Source organism: Chanodichthys erythropterus, chromosome 5 (genome assembly GCF_024489055.1).
Source record: "Chanodichthys erythropterus isolate Z2021 chromosome 5, ASM2448905v1, whole genome shotgun sequence".
Classification (NCBI taxonomy): domain Eukaryota; kingdom Metazoa; phylum Chordata; class Actinopteri; order Cypriniformes; family Xenocyprididae; genus Chanodichthys; species Chanodichthys erythropterus.
In genome coordinates, this window is record NC_090225.1 from 9453908 (window position 1) to 9473911 (window position 20004).

At 37.8% G+C, this 20004-nt stretch overlaps 1 protein-coding gene across 21 annotated transcripts in view; it reads left to right on the forward strand.

Moving 5' to 3' along the window:
* LOC137020427 (collagen alpha-1(XIII) chain-like) overlaps window positions 1-20004 on the forward strand; it is a 58478-nt gene that overhangs the window by 22618 nt on the left and 15856 nt on the right. For 16 of the 21 annotated variants that reach the window (XM_067385962.1, XM_067385959.1, XM_067385963.1 and 13 more), the window contains 18 exons: window positions 2306-2332; window positions 5087-5131; window positions 12392-12436; window positions 13281-13316; window positions 13404-13448; window positions 14784-14870; window positions 15032-15058; window positions 15181-15216; window positions 15345-15401; window positions 15544-15567; window positions 15704-15757; window positions 15927-15971; window positions 16102-16236; window positions 17050-17121; window positions 17276-17320; window positions 17469-17519; window positions 17710-17736; window positions 18187-18273. In XM_067385962.1, the coding sequence (XP_067242063.1) occupies window positions 2306-2332; window positions 5087-5131; window positions 12392-12436; window positions 13281-13316; window positions 13404-13448; window positions 14784-14870; window positions 15032-15058; window positions 15181-15216; window positions 15345-15401; window positions 15544-15567; window positions 15704-15757; window positions 15927-15971; window positions 16102-16236; window positions 17050-17121; window positions 17276-17320; window positions 17469-17519; window positions 17710-17736; window positions 18187-18273 (945 nt within the window). The remainder of the gene's footprint in view (window positions 1-2305; window positions 2333-5086; window positions 5132-12391; window positions 12437-13280; window positions 13317-13403; window positions 13449-14783; window positions 14871-15031; window positions 15059-15180; window positions 15217-15344; window positions 15402-15543; window positions 15568-15703; window positions 15758-15926; window positions 15972-16101; window positions 16237-17049; window positions 17122-17275; window positions 17321-17468; window positions 17520-17709; window positions 17737-18186; window positions 18274-20004) is intronic. The other 5 variants (XM_067385971.1, XM_067385969.1, XM_067385968.1 and 2 more) reach the window with 5 other exon arrangements.

Genomic DNA, 20004 nt, shown 5'->3' on the forward strand with positions numbered 1-20004 from the left:
CACTAGAGGATTTAGACAAAGTATCGGGCTGATAACAGCATCTGTTTGGGGTTTTACTGTCTTCCCCTTCAGCAATGTGCTTAACTCTAAAGTCATTGAGTGCATTATCCCTGAGGTAATGAAAGATTGAATTAAGATAGTGAATGAGGCTTAGTTTAACGCCATGAAAAGCACAAAACACACTACAGTAAACATTTTTAATATTTTTTAAAACTCTCTTATGCTTACCAAGGCTGCATTTATTTGATCAAAAATATAGTAAAAAGAGTAATAGTGTGAAATTATACTTACAATTTAGAATAACTATTGTCTGTATACTTAAAAATGTAGTTTATTCCTGTGTTGGAAAGGTTGAATTTTCAGCAGTCGTTACTCCAGTCTTCAGTGTCACATGATCCCTCAGAAACATTTCTTATTATCAGCAATGTTAAAAAGAGTTTTATAAAGTGCTTCTTAATATTTTAGTTGAAACAGTGATACATTTTTTCACACTCTAAAAAATGCTGGGTTAAAAACAACCCAAGTTGGGTTGAAAATGGACAAACCCAGCCATTGGGTTTTTTTAACCCAGCAGTTGGATTAAATGGTTGCCCAGCCTGCTGGGTAGTTTTATTTAACTCAACTTTTGTTTAAAAATTACTGTATTGCTTACTTAAAATGAACCCAAGGTATGTTGGAAATTAACATTTATTAATACGTTTAATGAATAATAATTAAACAATAAACATTTATTAACTTGCTTAATGTTCACCTTTTGATTATTATTGTTTCCGCTAGTGATTGTGTCTGATTTTTAATTTCCAACCAATTTTGGGTTCATTTTAAGGCAGCCATATAGTAATTTTTAAACAATGGTTGGGTTAAATAAAACTGCCCAGCACGTTGGGCGAACATTTAACCCAACCGTTGGGTTAAAACAACCCAATCGCTGGGTTTGTTCATTTTCAACCCAATTTAGGTTGTTTTTAACCCAGCATTTTTTAGAGTGCTGGTTTCTTAGATAAGAAAGTTCAGAAGAACAGTGTTTATTTGAAATAGAAGTGGCCTTACAGTCACTTTTGATTAATTTAATCTGCACTCGCTGAATAAAAGCATTAATTTCTTTATTTAAAAAAAAAAAAAAAAAAGACTGGCCCCAGACTTTTGGACTGAATGGAAGAGTATGTAACAATATATTTTAGAGAGAAAACTATCTTTCAGTCTTTTTTCTTGAATACTTTCCTGCACACAATCAATCTTTCCACCTCATTCCACACTTGTTTCCAGAATAACACAGTGGGTCAAACAGCTTAGCCTATGTGAAGTTACAAGTGCATTGATTGACACTTTGTGAGGGATACATGTTGGCACAAAAACCACATATAATTTTTTCCATGTGAAATTGAATTTGCTTTGCTTTGAAACAACCTATATAGTTCGCAATCTTGGATTTGTGTTACGCTTTTACCCATGTGAACTCTGGAACGACCTGCATATCGATTCCCATCCAATCTACCTTAGTGAACTTGAGCTTTCTTCCATCAGCCACGCAGTTCATGTCCAACACACGCACCCAGTCAATACCTAAAGCTAGATTGATAGTAAGCATGTCACACAGTGAGCTTATGGAAAATTCCTCTATACTAGAGTTAGACTGAAGTTAGGTTTATGTTCACTTTCATCCTAGCTCAGGTGAAATGTTTTGTGCTACAGCAGAGAAGCAGTTATTTTGCACAACTGCACCACCTTCTGGATACGGGCAAGTGTTGCGATCATAAATACTCACAAACCCAAAGATTTATGAAGGCAGGCTAAAATGCAGTCTCCCCTGTGTGCTGAGGTTGTCTCCTGTCTGGCCTCTCATTTCTACTCAAAAAAGAGATGTATTTCCATTCATCTGTGAGAGAGGCAAAAGGCCAAGTCAATGGCTTTACAATTAAAAGGTTATTCGGCACATTACCAGTGCAATTAATCAACAGCGGACTTTGTCTTCCTCCCACGAGACTTTATTTCTGAAAAATTACTGTCTGTCAACTTCATGGTTGTTTAGCTATTTACTCAGCGCAGCATACGGCATTGAATAGCACAGAAAAGAAACGTTTGCTCAGATAATTCCTCCACTACACAGGAGATTGAACAGGTTGTTTAGAAACTCTGCTGACTTTAATGTTGCCCTGTTGCTATGATAGATGTAAATTAGTTGCAAATTAGTTGTTTTGGGCTGAGGAAAAGCAGGTCACATTTGACATTTTGACTTAACGGTATTAAAAGGTGTTTTTGCATTTCACAGCATATTAATCACTTTATTTGCTTTGTTTCTCTTTAGGGAATTAAAGGAGACGAAGGACTGAAGGTAAGGAATGCATTTGGTTCTGCTTGCTATTTTTTAAAAATGGCCATTTTTATAATGTTTGGAAGTTTTAACAAAAAAAATTGATCTGTTTGTTTGATCTCGACCAGCCCAACATAGCAGCATTGACTCAACCAATAGCATGGGTTTTGAGGCGAGGCTAACTGTTTGTTTAACCAATGGCAGACCAACTTGCAATTGTGTGTGGTGACACATAATTTGCACACACATTTTTTTTTTTTTTTTTTTTTGTGTACCTCTTAGATTTACTTTCAGTTTTGATTATCATGTCATCTTTGGGGTTTATTAAAGTGATAACACTTTACAATAAGGTCTAAATACACTAATGTTAACAAACACAACTTTTAATGATAAAAATGTATTAGTAAATTTATGCTATTTAAATTTAATCAACTAAAATTAATAAATGCTGCAGAAGTATTTGTTTATTCTTATTTCATGTTAACTAATGAAGTTAACTAATGTTAATAAATGAAACCTCATTTCTAAAGTGTTACCATTAGAGTCATAAATCTGTGTTTTGTTAGGCTCCAACCAGATATTTAACACTCTAAAGTAGGGGTGTCAAACTTAACTCCTGGATGGCCACAGTCCTTCAGAGATTATTTCCAACCCTGCTTCAACACACATACCTGGACTGCATTTAACTCCACTTTTAGACATACACTCGCAAACTTCCATAAGCACTTCCCCTCTGTGTAATCCCTGCCACCATTTTGAAGTGCGTTCAAGTGGGTGAACTTGACGAATATAGTTAAAGGTACAATTTGTGATATTTTTTTCCGCTAGAGGTCGCTAGAAGCCTATTCAAAACAAAGGCGTAGTTTGATGACGCCAAGTTTTAGAGCGGAAACTTGGGACATGTAGTCTCCATCTCAACGGACTGTGCAAAAGAATAGGGATTGGAGTCTGGAAGAACTCATGTTCGTGGATGCGATTATTAACGTTACTGTAGTATGAAGCAGAGCAGGGCCGAGTGTTGCGGGAGCTGGAGCGATTGATCAACACACGCCTCACGGGTAGCGGGACTTTTATTATGACACAGTCGCCGGCGCCGCTTCCGCTTTTCCGGTCATGACTTTACGGGAGCTGTCCCTTGTCGACAGAACCAGCATCAGATGGTAAACATTAATTATGTTCCATAAAAAAGTGACACAATCCACCATAAAACGTGCAAGAAGTAAATAAGGAACTGCTTGAAGCAAGCTAGTGGTTTGCTGGACGCTAGACACTACTTCCGCATTTGTCCACGGCACTGTTGTCATGTGGTTTCTACGTCAGTAAAGGCGGTAACAAAGGTAACTGACGTTATTGACAGGCGACTGCACTGCCCCATGTCACTGTTTAGAATGGGAATTTTCTCATGATTTACAAGTAGTTCAAAACATTAGAGATATTGTTTGTAATCAGCTGGACAAAATATATAACAATAGCCTAGTGGTTTTTGGATATTTTACTGCAAAAATTTTACATATTGTACCTTTAAGGGCCTTGGCTTAGATCTTAGTTCAATTAGGACATTTTAGTAGCTTTTATAAATGCGCCTTAGGAAAAAAAACAGATGTGCATCTTGAGACAAAACAATGGCACTGACATATTTTAATATATGTCGACGCAAGATGCTTTCAGCAAAAACAGCTAAAATGTGCATTTCAGTCTGGGACGAGGCTTGAACCTTGTCTGTGAAACCAGGGGATAGTTTATTGTTTTGTTATCATTTCCATTTGAGGAATTTTTGAATTATCTCTTACAGCCTAAGCATACATTCAGGCCTATAGAATGGTGCATAAAAAAAATTTATATAAAAAAAAAAAAAAAAAAATGTAATTAATAAATCAGCTCCTTAGGGCGTTCCATTTAAACCCATTGCAAAGTTTCCGCCAATAGGGGGTAGCCGTGCAGTGTTAGCAATGATGTACATTAGTTACTGAGGGAAGGGCATAAAAAATGAGTTAAACGCTGTCCTGTAATTTTCAAATAAGCCTGAAGGACTTGATTAGCTGCATCAGGTGCTTTTAATTGAGGTTGAAGCTAAACTCTGCAGGGCTGTGGCCCTCCAGGAACTGAGTTTGATATCCCCCGGCTAAAGCATCTTGAAGGAGCAGTATTCTATAGAGAGTAAATCTAAACATTTAAAGATTTATGTTTGTGTGGCTATCACATGTCTGAGGCATTGCTCCTACTGAAACATGCATCTGCTGGAGTGATTACACTGTTTCTCACTGGGGAAATTTTAGCCTGTAAAGAGAAGTGGGATGCACGTAAAGTTTACACCTGCTGATGCATCAATAGTCCCTTCAGAATACTGCTATTCAGACAGTCTAACTGCTTAATGCTGAATGTTGTCCTCTAAAGCCAGCAGTGAGGCTTGAGTTCATGGGCCAGACATCTTGTGTGAACTGTGTCCCACCGAACTCCTTTACTAGCCTGAGTTGATGGAATTTTCATTTCCTCTGCACATCTTTCGCCTCCCCTCCCACTTCTGTCTCAGGACCACCCTAGAACCCCATAGTCATTCATCCTGATGCTCACAACATCAAAGGCTTACTTTAGATCTGGCTTCTTTATTTGGATTGTGCCAGAAGAAAACACTTTCTAATCTCATGACTTTGTTTGGGATTTCACAGTCCCATTTCTGCATATGTTCTTCGGTTGGCTTCCAGCAGTTTGTGTTTATTTGTGGTGTACTGTATGTGTTGATCTGCTGAAGATTTTCCCATCTGTACATTGGTGTAGGGTGAACAAGGGATGGATGGGCAAACAGGAGAGAAAGGGGAAAAGGTACTCTGAGTCTGAGAAATGTTGCTTGTAGTGCATTTAGCTTTGTGTGTATGAAGCAGAAATCTAACTATCGTGATTTTGCATGACATTGCATGATCAGCAATGTTCTAAAACTGCTTGGATATATACTGCTGCACGATATAAGACACTTGAGATTAAGAACTAAAGTGGACAGGACGTTTTTAGTGAATAACGTCTTAAATTCTGTTCTGTTCGTTCGTTCATTTTCGAGTTCATCCTACATTATTGTAACTCATCCACCTTCATTGACTCATGTACCACTGGTAGACACCAGCTTATGTTACCAAAGTGAGGACATGCATGGGCTATGGGCAGGACAAATGCTTTGCAACTGAAACCAGGATGTGCACAAAGACATATGACCCAGTACCGGAGTCAAGCTGGGAGACCAGAGGGATTGCACGCTAAGAGAAAAACAGGCTGCTAGCATAAGACATTCCCTCTTTTCTTCATCTGAACACCTGTGCATCTGATTTACAGGCCTCTATCCCTGCTGTTTGTGGAGAGTCCCCTGTTACACACAGCTTGATGGACTTAGCACACTTATTTTTGCTACCTGCTTTTGTCCCTGCCAAACACATGCTGCCATACTCTTCGATTGTTAGGTCTGTTGTCATGACAGTGCTTTGTGTTTCTGCATTTGAGCAGTCTGTTTAAGTATATGAATGTTTTCATCATCAGATTCAGCAGACATGCCAGCTGGGGAACTGACATAAATAAGCACATCTGCAGCAGTGCTATTTTTAGTGTTTTTTATACAATTATATATATATATACACAACTTGATCACCGCCTCTAATTGAATGCAGGACAGTATGTTTGGGGTTTCAGGCCTGGGACCAGGCTGTTGCTTGTTTGAATATATCATTGAGGGATTTACATGTAGTTGTTATGACTCTTCATTTACACTGTGCCATTTAACACAACACTGTATGTTACAAATTAAGGCAGCATCAAAAAAGTACCAGAAAGTATCACTGTAACATGATATCATTCAAAAGTTTGAGATTAGTAAGAATTTTTGTTTTTGAAAGAAGCATTTATTTGATCGCAAATAAAGAAAAAACAGAAATATTGTGAAATATTATTACAATTTATAATAACTGATTTCTATTTTAATTTATTTTAAAATATAATTTATTCCTGTCATAGTAAAGTTGAATTTTCAGCATCAATACTTAGTCTTTAGTGTCACATTTTTACAGGATTCTTTAATGAATAAAAAGTTTAAAAAAAAACAGCATTTATTTGAAATAGAAATCTTTTTTAACATTATAAATGTATTTACTGTCACTTTAATGCATTCTTGCTGAGTAAAAGTATTAATTTCTTTAAAAAAAAAAACTTTTGAATGTATATTCATGTGTAGTGTACATAAATATAGTACCATGTAATAATAGTCAAAGATTTGGACAAACCTATGCACTTTTACTGTTATTATTTTATTTATTTTAGGATAAATTAAAGTCATCAAAACTATAAAATAGTAAAATAGTATAAAATAATTGCATAGTGGCTAAAAATTTTAAACAAAACTCCATTTCATGTAACTATATTTGACCAAATATAGTTGATATGATGCACACTTGACCAATTCGGTCCATTTTATGCATTAAAAAAGGTCTTTTAAATGAAACTGAAAATGTTGGCACAATTGATGTTTGCCTAGAGAGCTCATTTCAAGCATTTTAGCCTAATAATGTAGATCAACGAGTCCAGTGGGTATTGTATACCCAGTATTAACAATGTATACAATCACTTTACTATGGTAAAGTAAAGTGCTGCCACAGTACCTTTTTGTTGGGGGGAAAGTGCTGTCTTCTCTCAAAACATATGTCTTTCTCATTAATAGTCAGTCCTAGGTTTTGTATTGTGAAAGTCAGTGAAAATTTATGAGATAAAAAGGAGATAAGCAAACGCTAAATTTACTCCTTTTACTCATGCAGCCAACAGTGGGTGAGCCTCATCTGTATTAAGTGAGGCTGCTAAAGACTGTCTGTATTTCTCTCCAACTGGAATAAATGTAACACACATTTACAGTAACAATCAAACTTGCAAACACACACACACAGAGAGATTAAAAGGCAGATGAACACTCATGTAACAAGTGTTCAACCGTGCCTCTGCCATTAGATTCTTATGTTAAGTAGGAATGAGAGATGATGGCATGACATGAATTTAAAGAACCGCCCAGTGAAGCACCTCCAAGATCAAACGAGAGCCGCTTTATTTTTTTCTACTTGACATTGGCTCTCACAAAACTTCTCAGTTACATACTCCCCTCCAGATCGGGATTGCTAAAATAGAGAGCCCAAGGGTTATTAAAGCAATAAGTCAGGAGAAGCCATGCACTGCAGTGATTTTACTGGGTTTTTAGGCACTACATGAAGCAGCAGCAACAGAATAAATGACTGCATTTGAATTTTTCTTTACATCCTAAAAATATATTTATTTGAAATTGTTCTGTGCACTTTTTATTGTTTTAAGCATAAATCCAACATAAAAACAAGAATATTAAAAATAATGTAAGCACCAAAAATTAAAAACAGACCTGCAAAACAGACAGTCCTATCCCAAACTTATGCCATTGGCTGGTGTGAGTCTGGCCACACCCAATCAGAATGTTCAATCAAAAGCCGCTTTCCATTGAAATTAGCCAGAACAGTTTGTCCCAGGTCTGTCTGCGTTTCTATCACGGTCTAAAGTACCGTGAAGATTAAGTCCAGTGACATAGGACTGCACGCAGCTTTCCAGTTACTGCTGGATTTCGTCCTCCGCGTATAAGCTTAATAAAGCCTGAACCTTGCCGTTGGTCCATCGGTCATATTCATATCAACTCATTGTTGATTCGAATAGCAAACATCTCTTACTGCATGTACTGCACTGCAACAGACAAAAATGGTGGTTGAAATAAAATGTTGCATGGAGTCAACCAATCAAAATCCTGCGTGAACTCAACCCAATCAGCATGTTCAATTACCAAGTCAGCCCCCTGAAAGTTTTTACCCGGAACTTCATTTAGACCCTAGTTCGTTTGGCCGAAACACGCCGAGTACAACCCCAAAGTCCCTAGTTCCTGGGGAAAGTTCCTGCAGTGGAAACGTGGCTAAACACACTGCAATTACGCTGCTAGTGCCTCAAAAATGACACACGGTGTCTTTAAGAGTCATAACTGAAGGTTTAATAGTTGTTTTTCCTTCATACAAGGATCCTTTGTGTCTCAAAGTACTTGAGCAGTATATGATGCATGTCGATATATAAATGGAACTTATTAGGTTTATTTTGGAAATTTCTTTCACCCGTTTTCTCTTTATACCTCGGGCCAAGCACGTATACCATGCTCTCGTATTTCATAGGAGCCAAAGTAAGTCATTACTTATTATGAACAGTCCTGAAGGAATCAAGTTTGTCAGCAAAGAATGCAGCCACTTCTTCTCAGTGCTGATGACTGTTCTCTTCACCTTCCCAGAGTTCCCCTCAACTCCAAAGGCTCCGTCTTCATAATTTTTAGCCTGAAGATTAGCACTCCCATAAATCACTTGCAGCCTGTGTCTGTCCACACTTTAGCCTCTGCCGCACCAAGCGCTCTTCACTCTAAAATAGAAGCAGACGGGGTTGAAGGAGACATGATGATGGGCAGCAGGGCCTAGTGGAATGGTGTGAGTTGATTGGAAATGAAGATGATCAAAGAGACTTCCTGTTTTCAGCATGTGTCCAAGAAGTTTCTCTTTCATGATTAAAGTGATCAACCATCACTGCATCGTTCCAATCCCTTAACGGGACAGTTACATGCAGTCGGACTCTTTCATCTACTGGGAACACGCATAAACTCCCATACGACTCTCTGCCATACGACTCTCTTGTCCAAACCCAACTGCCCTTTCTGGTCCCTGATTGGTCAGCGTTTATGAAAGCAGCTGAGTATGACAAGCAGTTTTGTCTCGGGCCCAAAAGCACACTAGATTGCCTTGGATCATTAATACCCTCTCAAACCGCACACATTTGGCGTCTGTCTCTCTTGATAACCTGCAACCCTCTCCAAGGTCTGACCACTGCACCTGTCAAAGTGGGTTATGCCAAGCTAGGCTCTGCCACCTGCCCTCTGCTCAGACTCACTGGAGTCTTCATGCCATCTTTGACCTCTGACCTCGGCTGCCTGTTGTCTGGCTGCCAGTCTTTGAATGTCATGCATTGTTTTCTGTAGAGGCTTTCTGGACATGTTGTAAAACGCTTCCCTTGTGGCACTACCATGTAATATAATGATTGAGTACTGACTAAGCTACCTGTTTGTTTGTTTGTGTGTTTGATAAACCTACTAAAGAAACCAGCTTAGCAGTGGTTTATGCTGATTAGATGTGCTTTGCTGCTGGTGAAACAGCAAATGGTCAACCAGTGTGGTCTTCTAGTTAACTGTGTTGGGAAACATTGCTTGTAAATGCAACACATTACTGTGTTGCTTTAATTATTGTAGAAAGTAATTGTGTACATTTAGTACATTTGTTGGAAAATGGTGTGTTAATATTGCCATTTTTATTACTTACAGCTGACTGAAAATCTGAAAGTTCTTGGCTTGCAGTCATTTTTTACATTAGAAGTACATTGGAAATATACACCGATCAGACATAACATTATGACCACCAACAGCTGAAGTGAATAACACTGATTATCTCTTCATCACAGCACATGTTAGTGGGTGGGATATATTAGGCAGCAAGTGGATTTTGTGCATTTTGTCTTCAAAGTTGATGTGTTAGATGCAGGAAAATTGGGCAAGCGTAAGGATTTGAGTGAGTTTGACAAGGACCAAATTGTGATGGCTAGACGACTGGGTCAGAGCATCACCAAAACTGCAGCTCTTGTGGGGTGTTCCTGGTCTGTGGTGGTCAGTATCTATCAAAAGTGGTCCAAGGAAGGAACAGTGATGAATAGACGACAGGGTCATGGGCGGCCAGGGCTCATTGATGCATGTGGGGAGCGAAGGCTGGCCCGTGTGGTCCGATCTAACAAACCAAAGGTGTCAGAATACACAGTGCATCGCAGTTTGTTGAATATGGGGCTGCATAGCTGCAGACCAGTCAGGGTGCCCATGCTGACCCTTGTCCACCACCGAAAGTGCCAACAGTAGGCACATGAACATCAAAACTGCACCACGGAGCAATGGAAGAAGATGGCCTGGTCTGATGAATCACAATTTCTTTTACATCATGTGGATGGCTGGGTGCGCATGCGTTGCTTACCTGGGGAGCACATGGCACCAAGATGCACTAGGAAGAAAGCAAGCTGACGGAGGCAGTGTGATGCTTTGGGCAATGTTCTGCTGGGAAACCTTGGGTCCTGCCATCCATGTGGATGTTACTTTGACACATACCACCTACCTAAGCATTGTTGCAGAAATGGTTCAGGAATGGTTCAAAAGCACAACAACAAGTTGTTGACTTGGCCTCCAAATTCCCCAGATCTCAATCCAATCAAGCATCTGTGGGATGTGCTGAACAAACAAGTCAGATCCATGGAGGCTCCATCTCGCAACTTACAGGACTTAAAGGATCTGTTGCTAACATCTTGGTTCCAGATACCACAGCATAGTGTATAATGTTATGCATAATGTAATGTTATTGTCATAATGTTATGCCTGATTGGTGTATATTTTATATTGGAAATGCTGAATTCCACTCAAACAGCATTTTGACATTTTGAGAACATAAATCTCAGGTTTTGGTGTAAATTTAACAAGTAAAGGTGCGGTCATATTTACTCTCGTTCACTGTCAAAATAGAGTCATTGCAATAGAAATCTGGACAATCAGGAATTTTGCATCAGGTTCAATTTGGTCCCACAGGTTTCCTGCATTGACCAAAAGAAAGCTGCTTGGTTTGAAAGAGACTTCTCTGTGAGCTATGCTTTATACATCGCTAGATTCGCTACACTGCTGACAATGGACCTTTATTGCCCGCAACAAATCATTACTTAAAATAATGTGTCTATATGACACGTTACAAATCCCAACACTGCCAGCATACAAAGCACAACTTACAATACAGCGGTGAGCAGATGTGCTGGGCAGTTCTCATCAGGCTTGGGTATCGAGTATTGATTGGAACCGGGACTAGCTTTGCGATTTTCCCGGAATTGTTCAAAAGTTTAAATTCCGATTCCTAGTTTCGATTCACAGACCGCCGACTGGAAGAAGAAACCGCTGAACACAAACGAAGAAGCGTCCACCAGAAGTGTTGCATAACCGAGCGAGTCGAACATGGATAGCCTGCGTCGGCGGTCCAAAGTGTGGCTTCATTTTTCTAAACAGAACAAAATCTCGGCAAAATGCAACATCTGCGGGAAGATTGTTTCGTGCATAGGAGGGTGCACGTCGAACATGATAAAGCACCTCCGAGTTCATGGAGAACAAATAAATGTGTGCCCCGTCTTAGACGCGCTGCGCCAACTGTCCTCCGCTGCCTCTTCCTCTGGCTCCGACCCCCAGCCTGGCACCGCAGTGACTATACTATCTGTCCAGAACGCTCACGCATCCTGCCTGAGAAGGCAGATATGATCATTTTCCTAAACAAGAACTGTTTCTGATTTTATACTGTACCTGCTGCTAATCTGGACTGGGTTTTACAAGTTGTTTCTTATTGTTTATTTGCTATTCTGCACCAGGTTAGCCCATCAGTGGGAGCACGGTAACATGTTCAAGTACCTGCAGCATCATACACTCATGTGTAAATGTGTTTTCATGAGTTTTTCAAAAATAAAGCTCTCTTGAGGAAAGTGTACCCCTGTGAAAATATATTCATCATTTATAATATTTAGATTCAAGTTCATAGATTTGATATTTATATTGTAGTTGAAAACAGCCCTGTGAGAAATTCATAGTAAAGTTCATAAAAAGTAAAAAGTTAATAGAATTAAAATTGATTGAGAAGGTCAGACTATTTCCTTCAGAAAGACCGTTGTTGGTTAGCTAGCTCATTTAAAATATCCTAAACTTTTTTTGACCCTGCCTCTTAAAAGAATCGGAATCGAGAATCGTTACGAACCGGAATCGAAACGAGGAATCGAAATCGGAATTGTTCAAATTCAAACGATACCCAACCCTAGTCATCATGTCTAACAATCTGCTGAAGCAAAAGTCTTTCACTGGTGTTTTGCTTGTGTTGTGAGTGCAATCTTTGGTTTTGGCTTGTGAATGTGTGACTTCTTAAGTACTGAAATGATGAGTAATTCATGATGATTTTACAGGGTGAGCTAGGGATGCCTGGAATGCCTGGGAAACAAGGAGTGAAGGTAGTTCACTTCTACTGCAGCCTATATCTATCCCCATCCACTTTTAACCATGATCCCCAGCCTTTTATAAAGAGCTATCCTTTTTTCCCAGAACCCTGCATGCTCTTCCAGAAGCATTCCTCTGTTAAAATGCTCCTTAGAGATCTCAATCTTATATGTTATGATTTTAAGTAGAACTGCTTGCACACCAGAGGGCGATTAATAGCTCATTATATAGCCACGTCACATATAACCGTCTCACCTTCTGACACTGTAAAGTGGCGTCTGAGACTTGAGGAATGAGATGGCAGGAGAAAGACGGATGGTGCCACAAGCAGTCAGACCCCCCAGTCACCCTCGACCCTGATGGTTGAGTGTCCTCGTGCAACCACAGCTGTGTCTGTAAATCACTGCCTTCATGTCTGCTCATTAGTCTGAGATAACAGACATGAATTAAATAACTGTCATGTGCTCTTTACTATTAATAACAAACCAATTGTGGGGGGCGGCTCATTGCGGCATGCTGCTAGTGATCAGCTATTTGCGTGCCTGGAGAGCACAAACTTCGACATTCCAATCTAAATATTGATACCAGCACGTGCTGTCTAATTGTTTCAATAGAAATGATGACATCTGATAGACCCTTGGGGGTTTACGATAGATGTAAACAGTGTTTGGCTAAATAATTACAGAAAATAATCTTCAGTTGAAATTAAGAATGATTTTTTCAAGCAAAATATATGATGTTGATTCCTTTGTTGATTTTCAAAGGTCAGAATTTGAGGGTGTTTAGGTCTTTTCTCACTGTTTTCCTTTTCTCTCGTTCTCTGTTTTTTTTTTAATGTTGACATCTTGCACTCTTCAGGGAGAGCCTGGTTTCCCAGGCACCCCTGGACGAAAGGTAAAGGCCTGGTTTGGTGTGGTTGTATCTTTAACATATTTACTGATCATACGAAATTCTTAAAGTCATTTTTCTGTCACTATGAAGGGTCAGGCAGGTGTTTCTGGTATCCCTGGAAAACGGGGCTACAAGGTACTCCTGAATGTGTGCTGTGGCTATGGTCTTGCACAAGTGCTTGTTCTGACACCCTCAAGCTCAGCAGTGTTTTTTGATGTGATGTTGAATATTGAGGGTGAATTTTACTCACCCTTTTGCAATTTCAAACCTCAATGTATTATTTATGTTCTCTTTTGTAATTTTGTTGTGTGCTTTTGTCATTTTTATTAGTTTTTATTTTGGTAGCACTTTATTTTAGGGTCTTTTAACTAGTTGCTTATTAGCATGCATACTAGAATATTGGCTATTTATTAGTACTTATTAAGCACATATTAATGCCTTATTCTGCATAACCATATTCTACATTCTTAATCCTACCGAATACCTGAACACCTACCTTACTAACTGTTAATAATCAGTAAATTAAGGGTTTATTGAGGGAAAAGTCATAATTAATAGTTTATATGTGTTCCCTATACTAAAGTGTTACCCATATTTCTATTTAGTGTTACTGTACTTCCATTTAAGTTTTAGTCATTTTATTACTTCGACTTCAGTTTATTAAAGTGTACGTTTTTCATTAATATTTATATTTTATTTTATTTCACCTTTATTTGAAATACTGAAAACATTTTGATAATTTTTATTTTAGATTTAGTTACTGACATTTCTAAAAAAAATCACTGTTTTTTGTTCTACAGAAAAAAAATAAAGCATGTGGGTTTAGAATAAAAAGAGGCTGAATAAAAATAGCAGCTATTTATTTTTACGGGGTGAATTAATTTGACTTTAATTATACATGCATGTTTGAAAGACATCTGTGAAGTGGTGAGCTGAATGTCTGCACTCAATGATGTTTGTATACCTGTATTTATTTATTTAATAATGTACTGTGTGTTTCATTTAATTTTAATAGTCAGTATTACTTTGTCTTTACTGAAGCTTAACAATTTATCATGCTTAATTTGCGGTCAAACTTTGTTTTCCCTTTATTTTCATTTATGCACATGCAAATACAAACAAGAATTACATCTGCATGGTTTGGTTTACAGTGTTGCAGGAAATGAAAGAAGACAGTATGTTAACTTTTTAAAATGTTATGATTAAATTAGCATTTCTACAAAACAGAAGCCTTAGAAGGTGGCAATATATCGTCTGAAATCATTTCATCTAATGTGACCACACCTTTATGCTCGCTCCCTGTGTTTAAGTACCACAGCTGTCATGAATTAAAGAGGCTAACTGTAATTCTTCAAAAGGAAATGGGAACAAGATGCTCACACTAGAATATTTATACGCCTTCATTAAATAGAGCTGAATCTTTGAATCAGTCAAGACATGGTTAACTCCTACATTTGTATTTATTGCTAGGGAGAAAAAGGCGAGTCTAGTGCTGAAGGAACTGGCATTAAAGGAGAACCAGGTGCCCCAGGACAGCCAGGACAAGCTGGACCCAAGGTAACGTGCCCGCATTCTCCACCAACTAGCTCTAAGTAGCCTTATATCTGCTGCTAAATTGCTTTCTTGGAGTGTTATGATTACATGTCCAGTCTACCAAAATCTGCCTATGGTTTAGTAAGAAGTGAATTTCAGGTTCATTATTGCATGTCTTTTCACAGGGTGACAAAGGTGATCAAGGCATAAAGGTGAGCAATTGGCAATAAATGAGTGCTTACACATTGCAACTCTAGATGACCTTATATGATTGTTATATTTTGATTATGTCTTTGGAGAACAATAGCACAAATGAATGCTTTTTGCTTTGCAGGGTGAAGCTGGCCAGGAAGGCCCATCTGGACCAAGGGTGAGTAGAGGCCATGTGTACAGTGTAAGGTTTGTCACTGACAGATAAAATGTTGATGTGAATGGTTGATATCAGAAGGAATGTTATATATTGATTGATTGATTGATTGTTCATCCATCACTCAACAGGGACCACCAGGTCCGACCGGGGAGCCAGGAAAAACTTTAATCAACAACAATGAAAATGTATGTCTATGACTTTATGTATACAAATGTTACTTTATTTATAATTTGGTTATTTTGCATATTCCCTTCTCTGCCTTGTTGTAAAAGTTTCAACAGATTCATTTGTAATGTGTGAAGGCACTAAGTTCATTTCTTTTTTCAGGATATTCGCAATGTGCATTCAATGGTAAGTGTCACTCTAAAGGCCTTTTCTGTTTTTGTTGTGTGGTTAGGAAACTGGATAACATTTTGTTTGAGTATTTGGACATATAAACAGAGAACAACTTTCAGTGTTTATTTAAGCATCTGTTTTGTAATTTTAGGGCCCTCCTGGTCTACCTGGACCCCCTGGGCCTCCAGGGCTTCCTGGTTTGAAGGTAGCTGATCAACTTCTCTCATTCTTAACTCTTTTATCCTTGTTGTCTAACATTGGGAGAATTTCATACTAGATTCATACTAAATTCTGGTTAGATTTGAGGAAGTATTTTACATATCTGTAGACCACCCTTTTCTTTTGCATTAAACATCACTTATTTTTTTCCTCAGGGTGATGTTGGACTTCCAGGCCCCCCTGGTCTTGATGGGGAAAAGGTAAATAATAATTAACATTTACTATAAATGAAACCTATTTTAGCCACTAATCTTTGATTAGCCCTGCGATGCATTTACTAAACTCTTGATCCTTTCTAATGCTGAGTGATTGCACCTGTTTACTTCTTAGGGTCCAAGAGGAAAGCCAGGAGAACAGGGACCCATTGGACCTCCTGGACCAGAGGGACCACGGGGAGAAGGAGGAGTCATGGGCTTCCCTGGGCCAAAAGGAGACAAGGGAGACATGGGCCCCTCGGGATCACCTGTGAGTGACTGCACCAGATTTCCCATCACAAGTAGTCTATCTGACTACACCTGAGTTGTTAAATAATCACAAGGGTGTTGTGACCTTTAACCCCTGCACGAAATAATCTTCTGATATTAAGCAAAATATCATAATAATCAGACGTAAACATAATGTAAATGCATTAACCAGATTGCCATAACCAAATTAACCCAATATTTGTTTTTTTAGAAATTTTAATTAAAAAAAAAAAAAATTTAATAAAAAAAAAAAAAAATAAAATAATATATATATATATATATATATATATATATATATATATATATATATATATATATATATATATATATAAATATATATATATAGGCATATGCCTGTAAACAAGTTTGGATTCTTGTATTCAGAATATCCATTAAAATGCAAAAAGAAAGCATCTTCTGTATTTTCAGTGGACCATGCATTTGTGTTTGTCTGTTTGGAATATTCTGATTACAAGAACATTAAAATATTCCAATAATTGTGGAATGAAAGGCTTAACCAGAATATAGACCTTAATCACAAAATAATTTGAATGTAAATTTGGTTTTGGTAATGTGAGCAAGTGGGATCATCATGAGTGCTTTTGAATTTTGAAAGCATTTGTGGTGAGTGGGCAGCATTGCATTCTTAAAAGCCTACAATTTACTAATCACCAGTCCTACGTGTTGGATGCTATGAGTTCAAAGGTCTCTTGGTTGTGGATTTTGTTTTAGAGGATGTTCATCAACCCAGTCCCCCTAATGGAGTTTTCTGCCAATTGTAATTGCTATTTCACATTCTTTCCTCATTCTGTAGGGTTTAGATGGCCCTACTGGAGAAAAGGGGGTTTCAGGGCCCCCTGGCCATATTGGATTGCCAGGCCCAATGGTATGCAATGCTGCCCCTCAAGCAAATGTCATTGATGAATAGACATCACATGACTTTGGGGTGCAGTGTATTTCATCATGCCAGTTTTAATTCTGTTGAATGAATGGTAAAGTTGAGTATTCCGTCTCTTTTTGCTTTTTCATATCATCTTCAGGGTCAGAAAGGTGAACCTGGAGAGAAAGGAGATAAAGCAGAGCTGGTATGTTTCACATTTTTTAGCATTTGATTTGCACATTTTGGGGGTTATAATGGGGTTTGTATAGATATCACCCCTATTGGTTTCCTAAGTTGGGAAATATCTTGAATTAAGTATCTTAATGGTGACTCCCCTATCTTTGTTCTTTCAGGTCTATGGGCCTGCTGGACCTCCAGGACCTGCAGGGCCAGTTGGGCCAGTGGTGAGGGCATTGTCTACTCTATAAAAAAACTTATGATAACAGCAGGCATATTACAGGCATATATGTGGGCATAAGGAGCATCAGTGCATTTTTTTCCCAGTTGATGGTACATTTATAAAGAGGAACTCATTTTAAACAACTCAAAATATTTTGATACTGGTTTCTCATATTTATTTTTTGTGCCTATCAGGGACCTCCAGGTTTGTCAGGACCAAAGGTAAGTATCCCAGCCTAAGTCACTTTTATATTCCAGTTTAACCAACTTAAAGAGATAGTTCACCCAAAAATTAAAATTCTGTCATCATTTACTCACCCTCAAGTTGTTCCAAACCTGTATAACTTTCTATATTCTGCTGAACACAAAAGAAGATATTTTGAAGAAATACAGTCGATGACTTCCATAGTATTTTCTTTTTCCATATTATGATAGTCAATGGGGCCTATCGACTGTTTGGTTAATGTCATTCTTCAAAATATCTTCTTTTGACTTCAGCAGAAGAAAGAAATTCATACAGGTTTGGAACAACTTGAGATTGAGTAAATGATGACAGAATTGTCATTTTTAGGTGAACTATCCCTTTAACTTAATTAACTTCAATCAAACTGTTATGGGCCTCTGTCATATGCTAAACAAGACATTAAATCTCATATGTTCTTTCTGGGTCAGGGAGAGCCAGGAATAGGCTTAAGAGGAGAGAAGGGATCACCTGGACAGAAAGGAGAAAAAGGAGACAGAGGCCATCTTGGACTCCCTGTAAGTACATTTCTGATTCTTATAATTTAGTTGTTAATGCTTGATAATCATTAAATCAGTCATTTTGATGAATAAAGGATGAGTACTTTATACCAGTGAGTAATTAATTTGATAATATTCATTCAATCTTGTCTTTCCTGAGTGCAGCGCTAGTGGAAAAGCATGTTTTGTGTAAGGTTTGTGCTTTAGCCCCCTTAATGCAAATATCACTGTGCTGCTATTTCATGTGTCTTTGTAACTAGATGTCATGGTTCATGGCTAAGTGTCACATTGCATAAATCAGTGGATGTCCACATTTGGCAATCATATATACAAGTGCCATCATGTAATCATCTTGTCACATTGTTTTATACACATTTTAATAGATTACCAACAAGTTCCTGATGAATTTATATTACTGTAACTGACTGACCTCCATGTTATTATTTCAAAATACTATATGTGGTTGTTTATGAAATGTTTCCTCTCTGCTCTGTTAAATAGCATGCTATAGGTTTTGTTACTGTGAATTTCAGGGGTCTTTTCCTGACTTCTGGTGTATATCTATGGTGTCAAAGTCATTGATAAACTTGTTCTAGTCACATCATCAATGGCACAGTAACTCCTTTTAAAAAAAATTGAGAAAGTATAGAAATTGAAATTATTTTTATATTAATAATTAAGAAATCCTTTAGAATGCACTGCAAAAAAAGGTTTTAATCAGTATTTTTGTCTTGTTCTTCAGTAAAATAGATAAAATTATATAAACTATATATTTTTTTCTATTAATTTAAGCATAAACCTCACAATATTGATTCTTAAAAACATTTTACCAATATAGAAAAAGAAAATTAAAAATTAGAGCCTCGTGCAAGTAAATTTTAAGTAAAATAAAAATTGTTTACAGATTTTTACTGGAAAACAACATAAAATGCTACTTAAAAAACAAGGAACCAAAGCTTTTTGTAATGTGGAAGGGTACATTTTATCCATTGTGCTCCTCTGTTCCATAACCTAGTGAGCTGCCTACCTAGACATCATTTTAAGAGACTGTCCTCCAAAAAAAAAAAAAAAAAAATGACCCTATAGGTCGTATGACTGTCATTACCAATCAAAATGCGTGTTCATTTAAATGCAGTGTGTGGACTTTTTACACAATTTCTCCTATTTCCATTTAGCAAAACTCATTTTTATTAATGAATACACCCACCCCACCCCTAAACCTAACCTTAGTGATTTATAGTGCATTTACACTTTACGAGCACATGCATTCCCTGGGATCAAACCCACGCTCGCACGATCACATGGTTGCATATTGTTATTGCAATGCTCTGCCAATTGAGCTATGCCAAAACCTGAAATATGACGCAGATAAAAGGGAACAAGGCATTAAAATCAAAGTGTCCTGTTGTCGAGAGGGGCGCAATTTTAGCGAACGCTCCATATTTCATGAATTAAAATGAAAGTGTCCTGATGTCGATAGGGGCGCCACTTTAGTAAACGCTCCTATGAGTCGTATTTCAGGGAAGTATTGGTATGGTCGTATTGGTCGGAGAACATGTTGCATTTTAAGTCATCATAGACAAAACTGCAGCTTGCCGCTTAGAATAAACGGAACGATATCATGCGCTATTCTTATAAATATCTTTAGTTATCATTGTTGGTGTGAACAAGCCTTTAGCATCCTGTTCGGTCAACTCTCCTATGCATTTCTCATGTGGAGCGCTATTTGTGTGGCATGCAAAGTTGCTG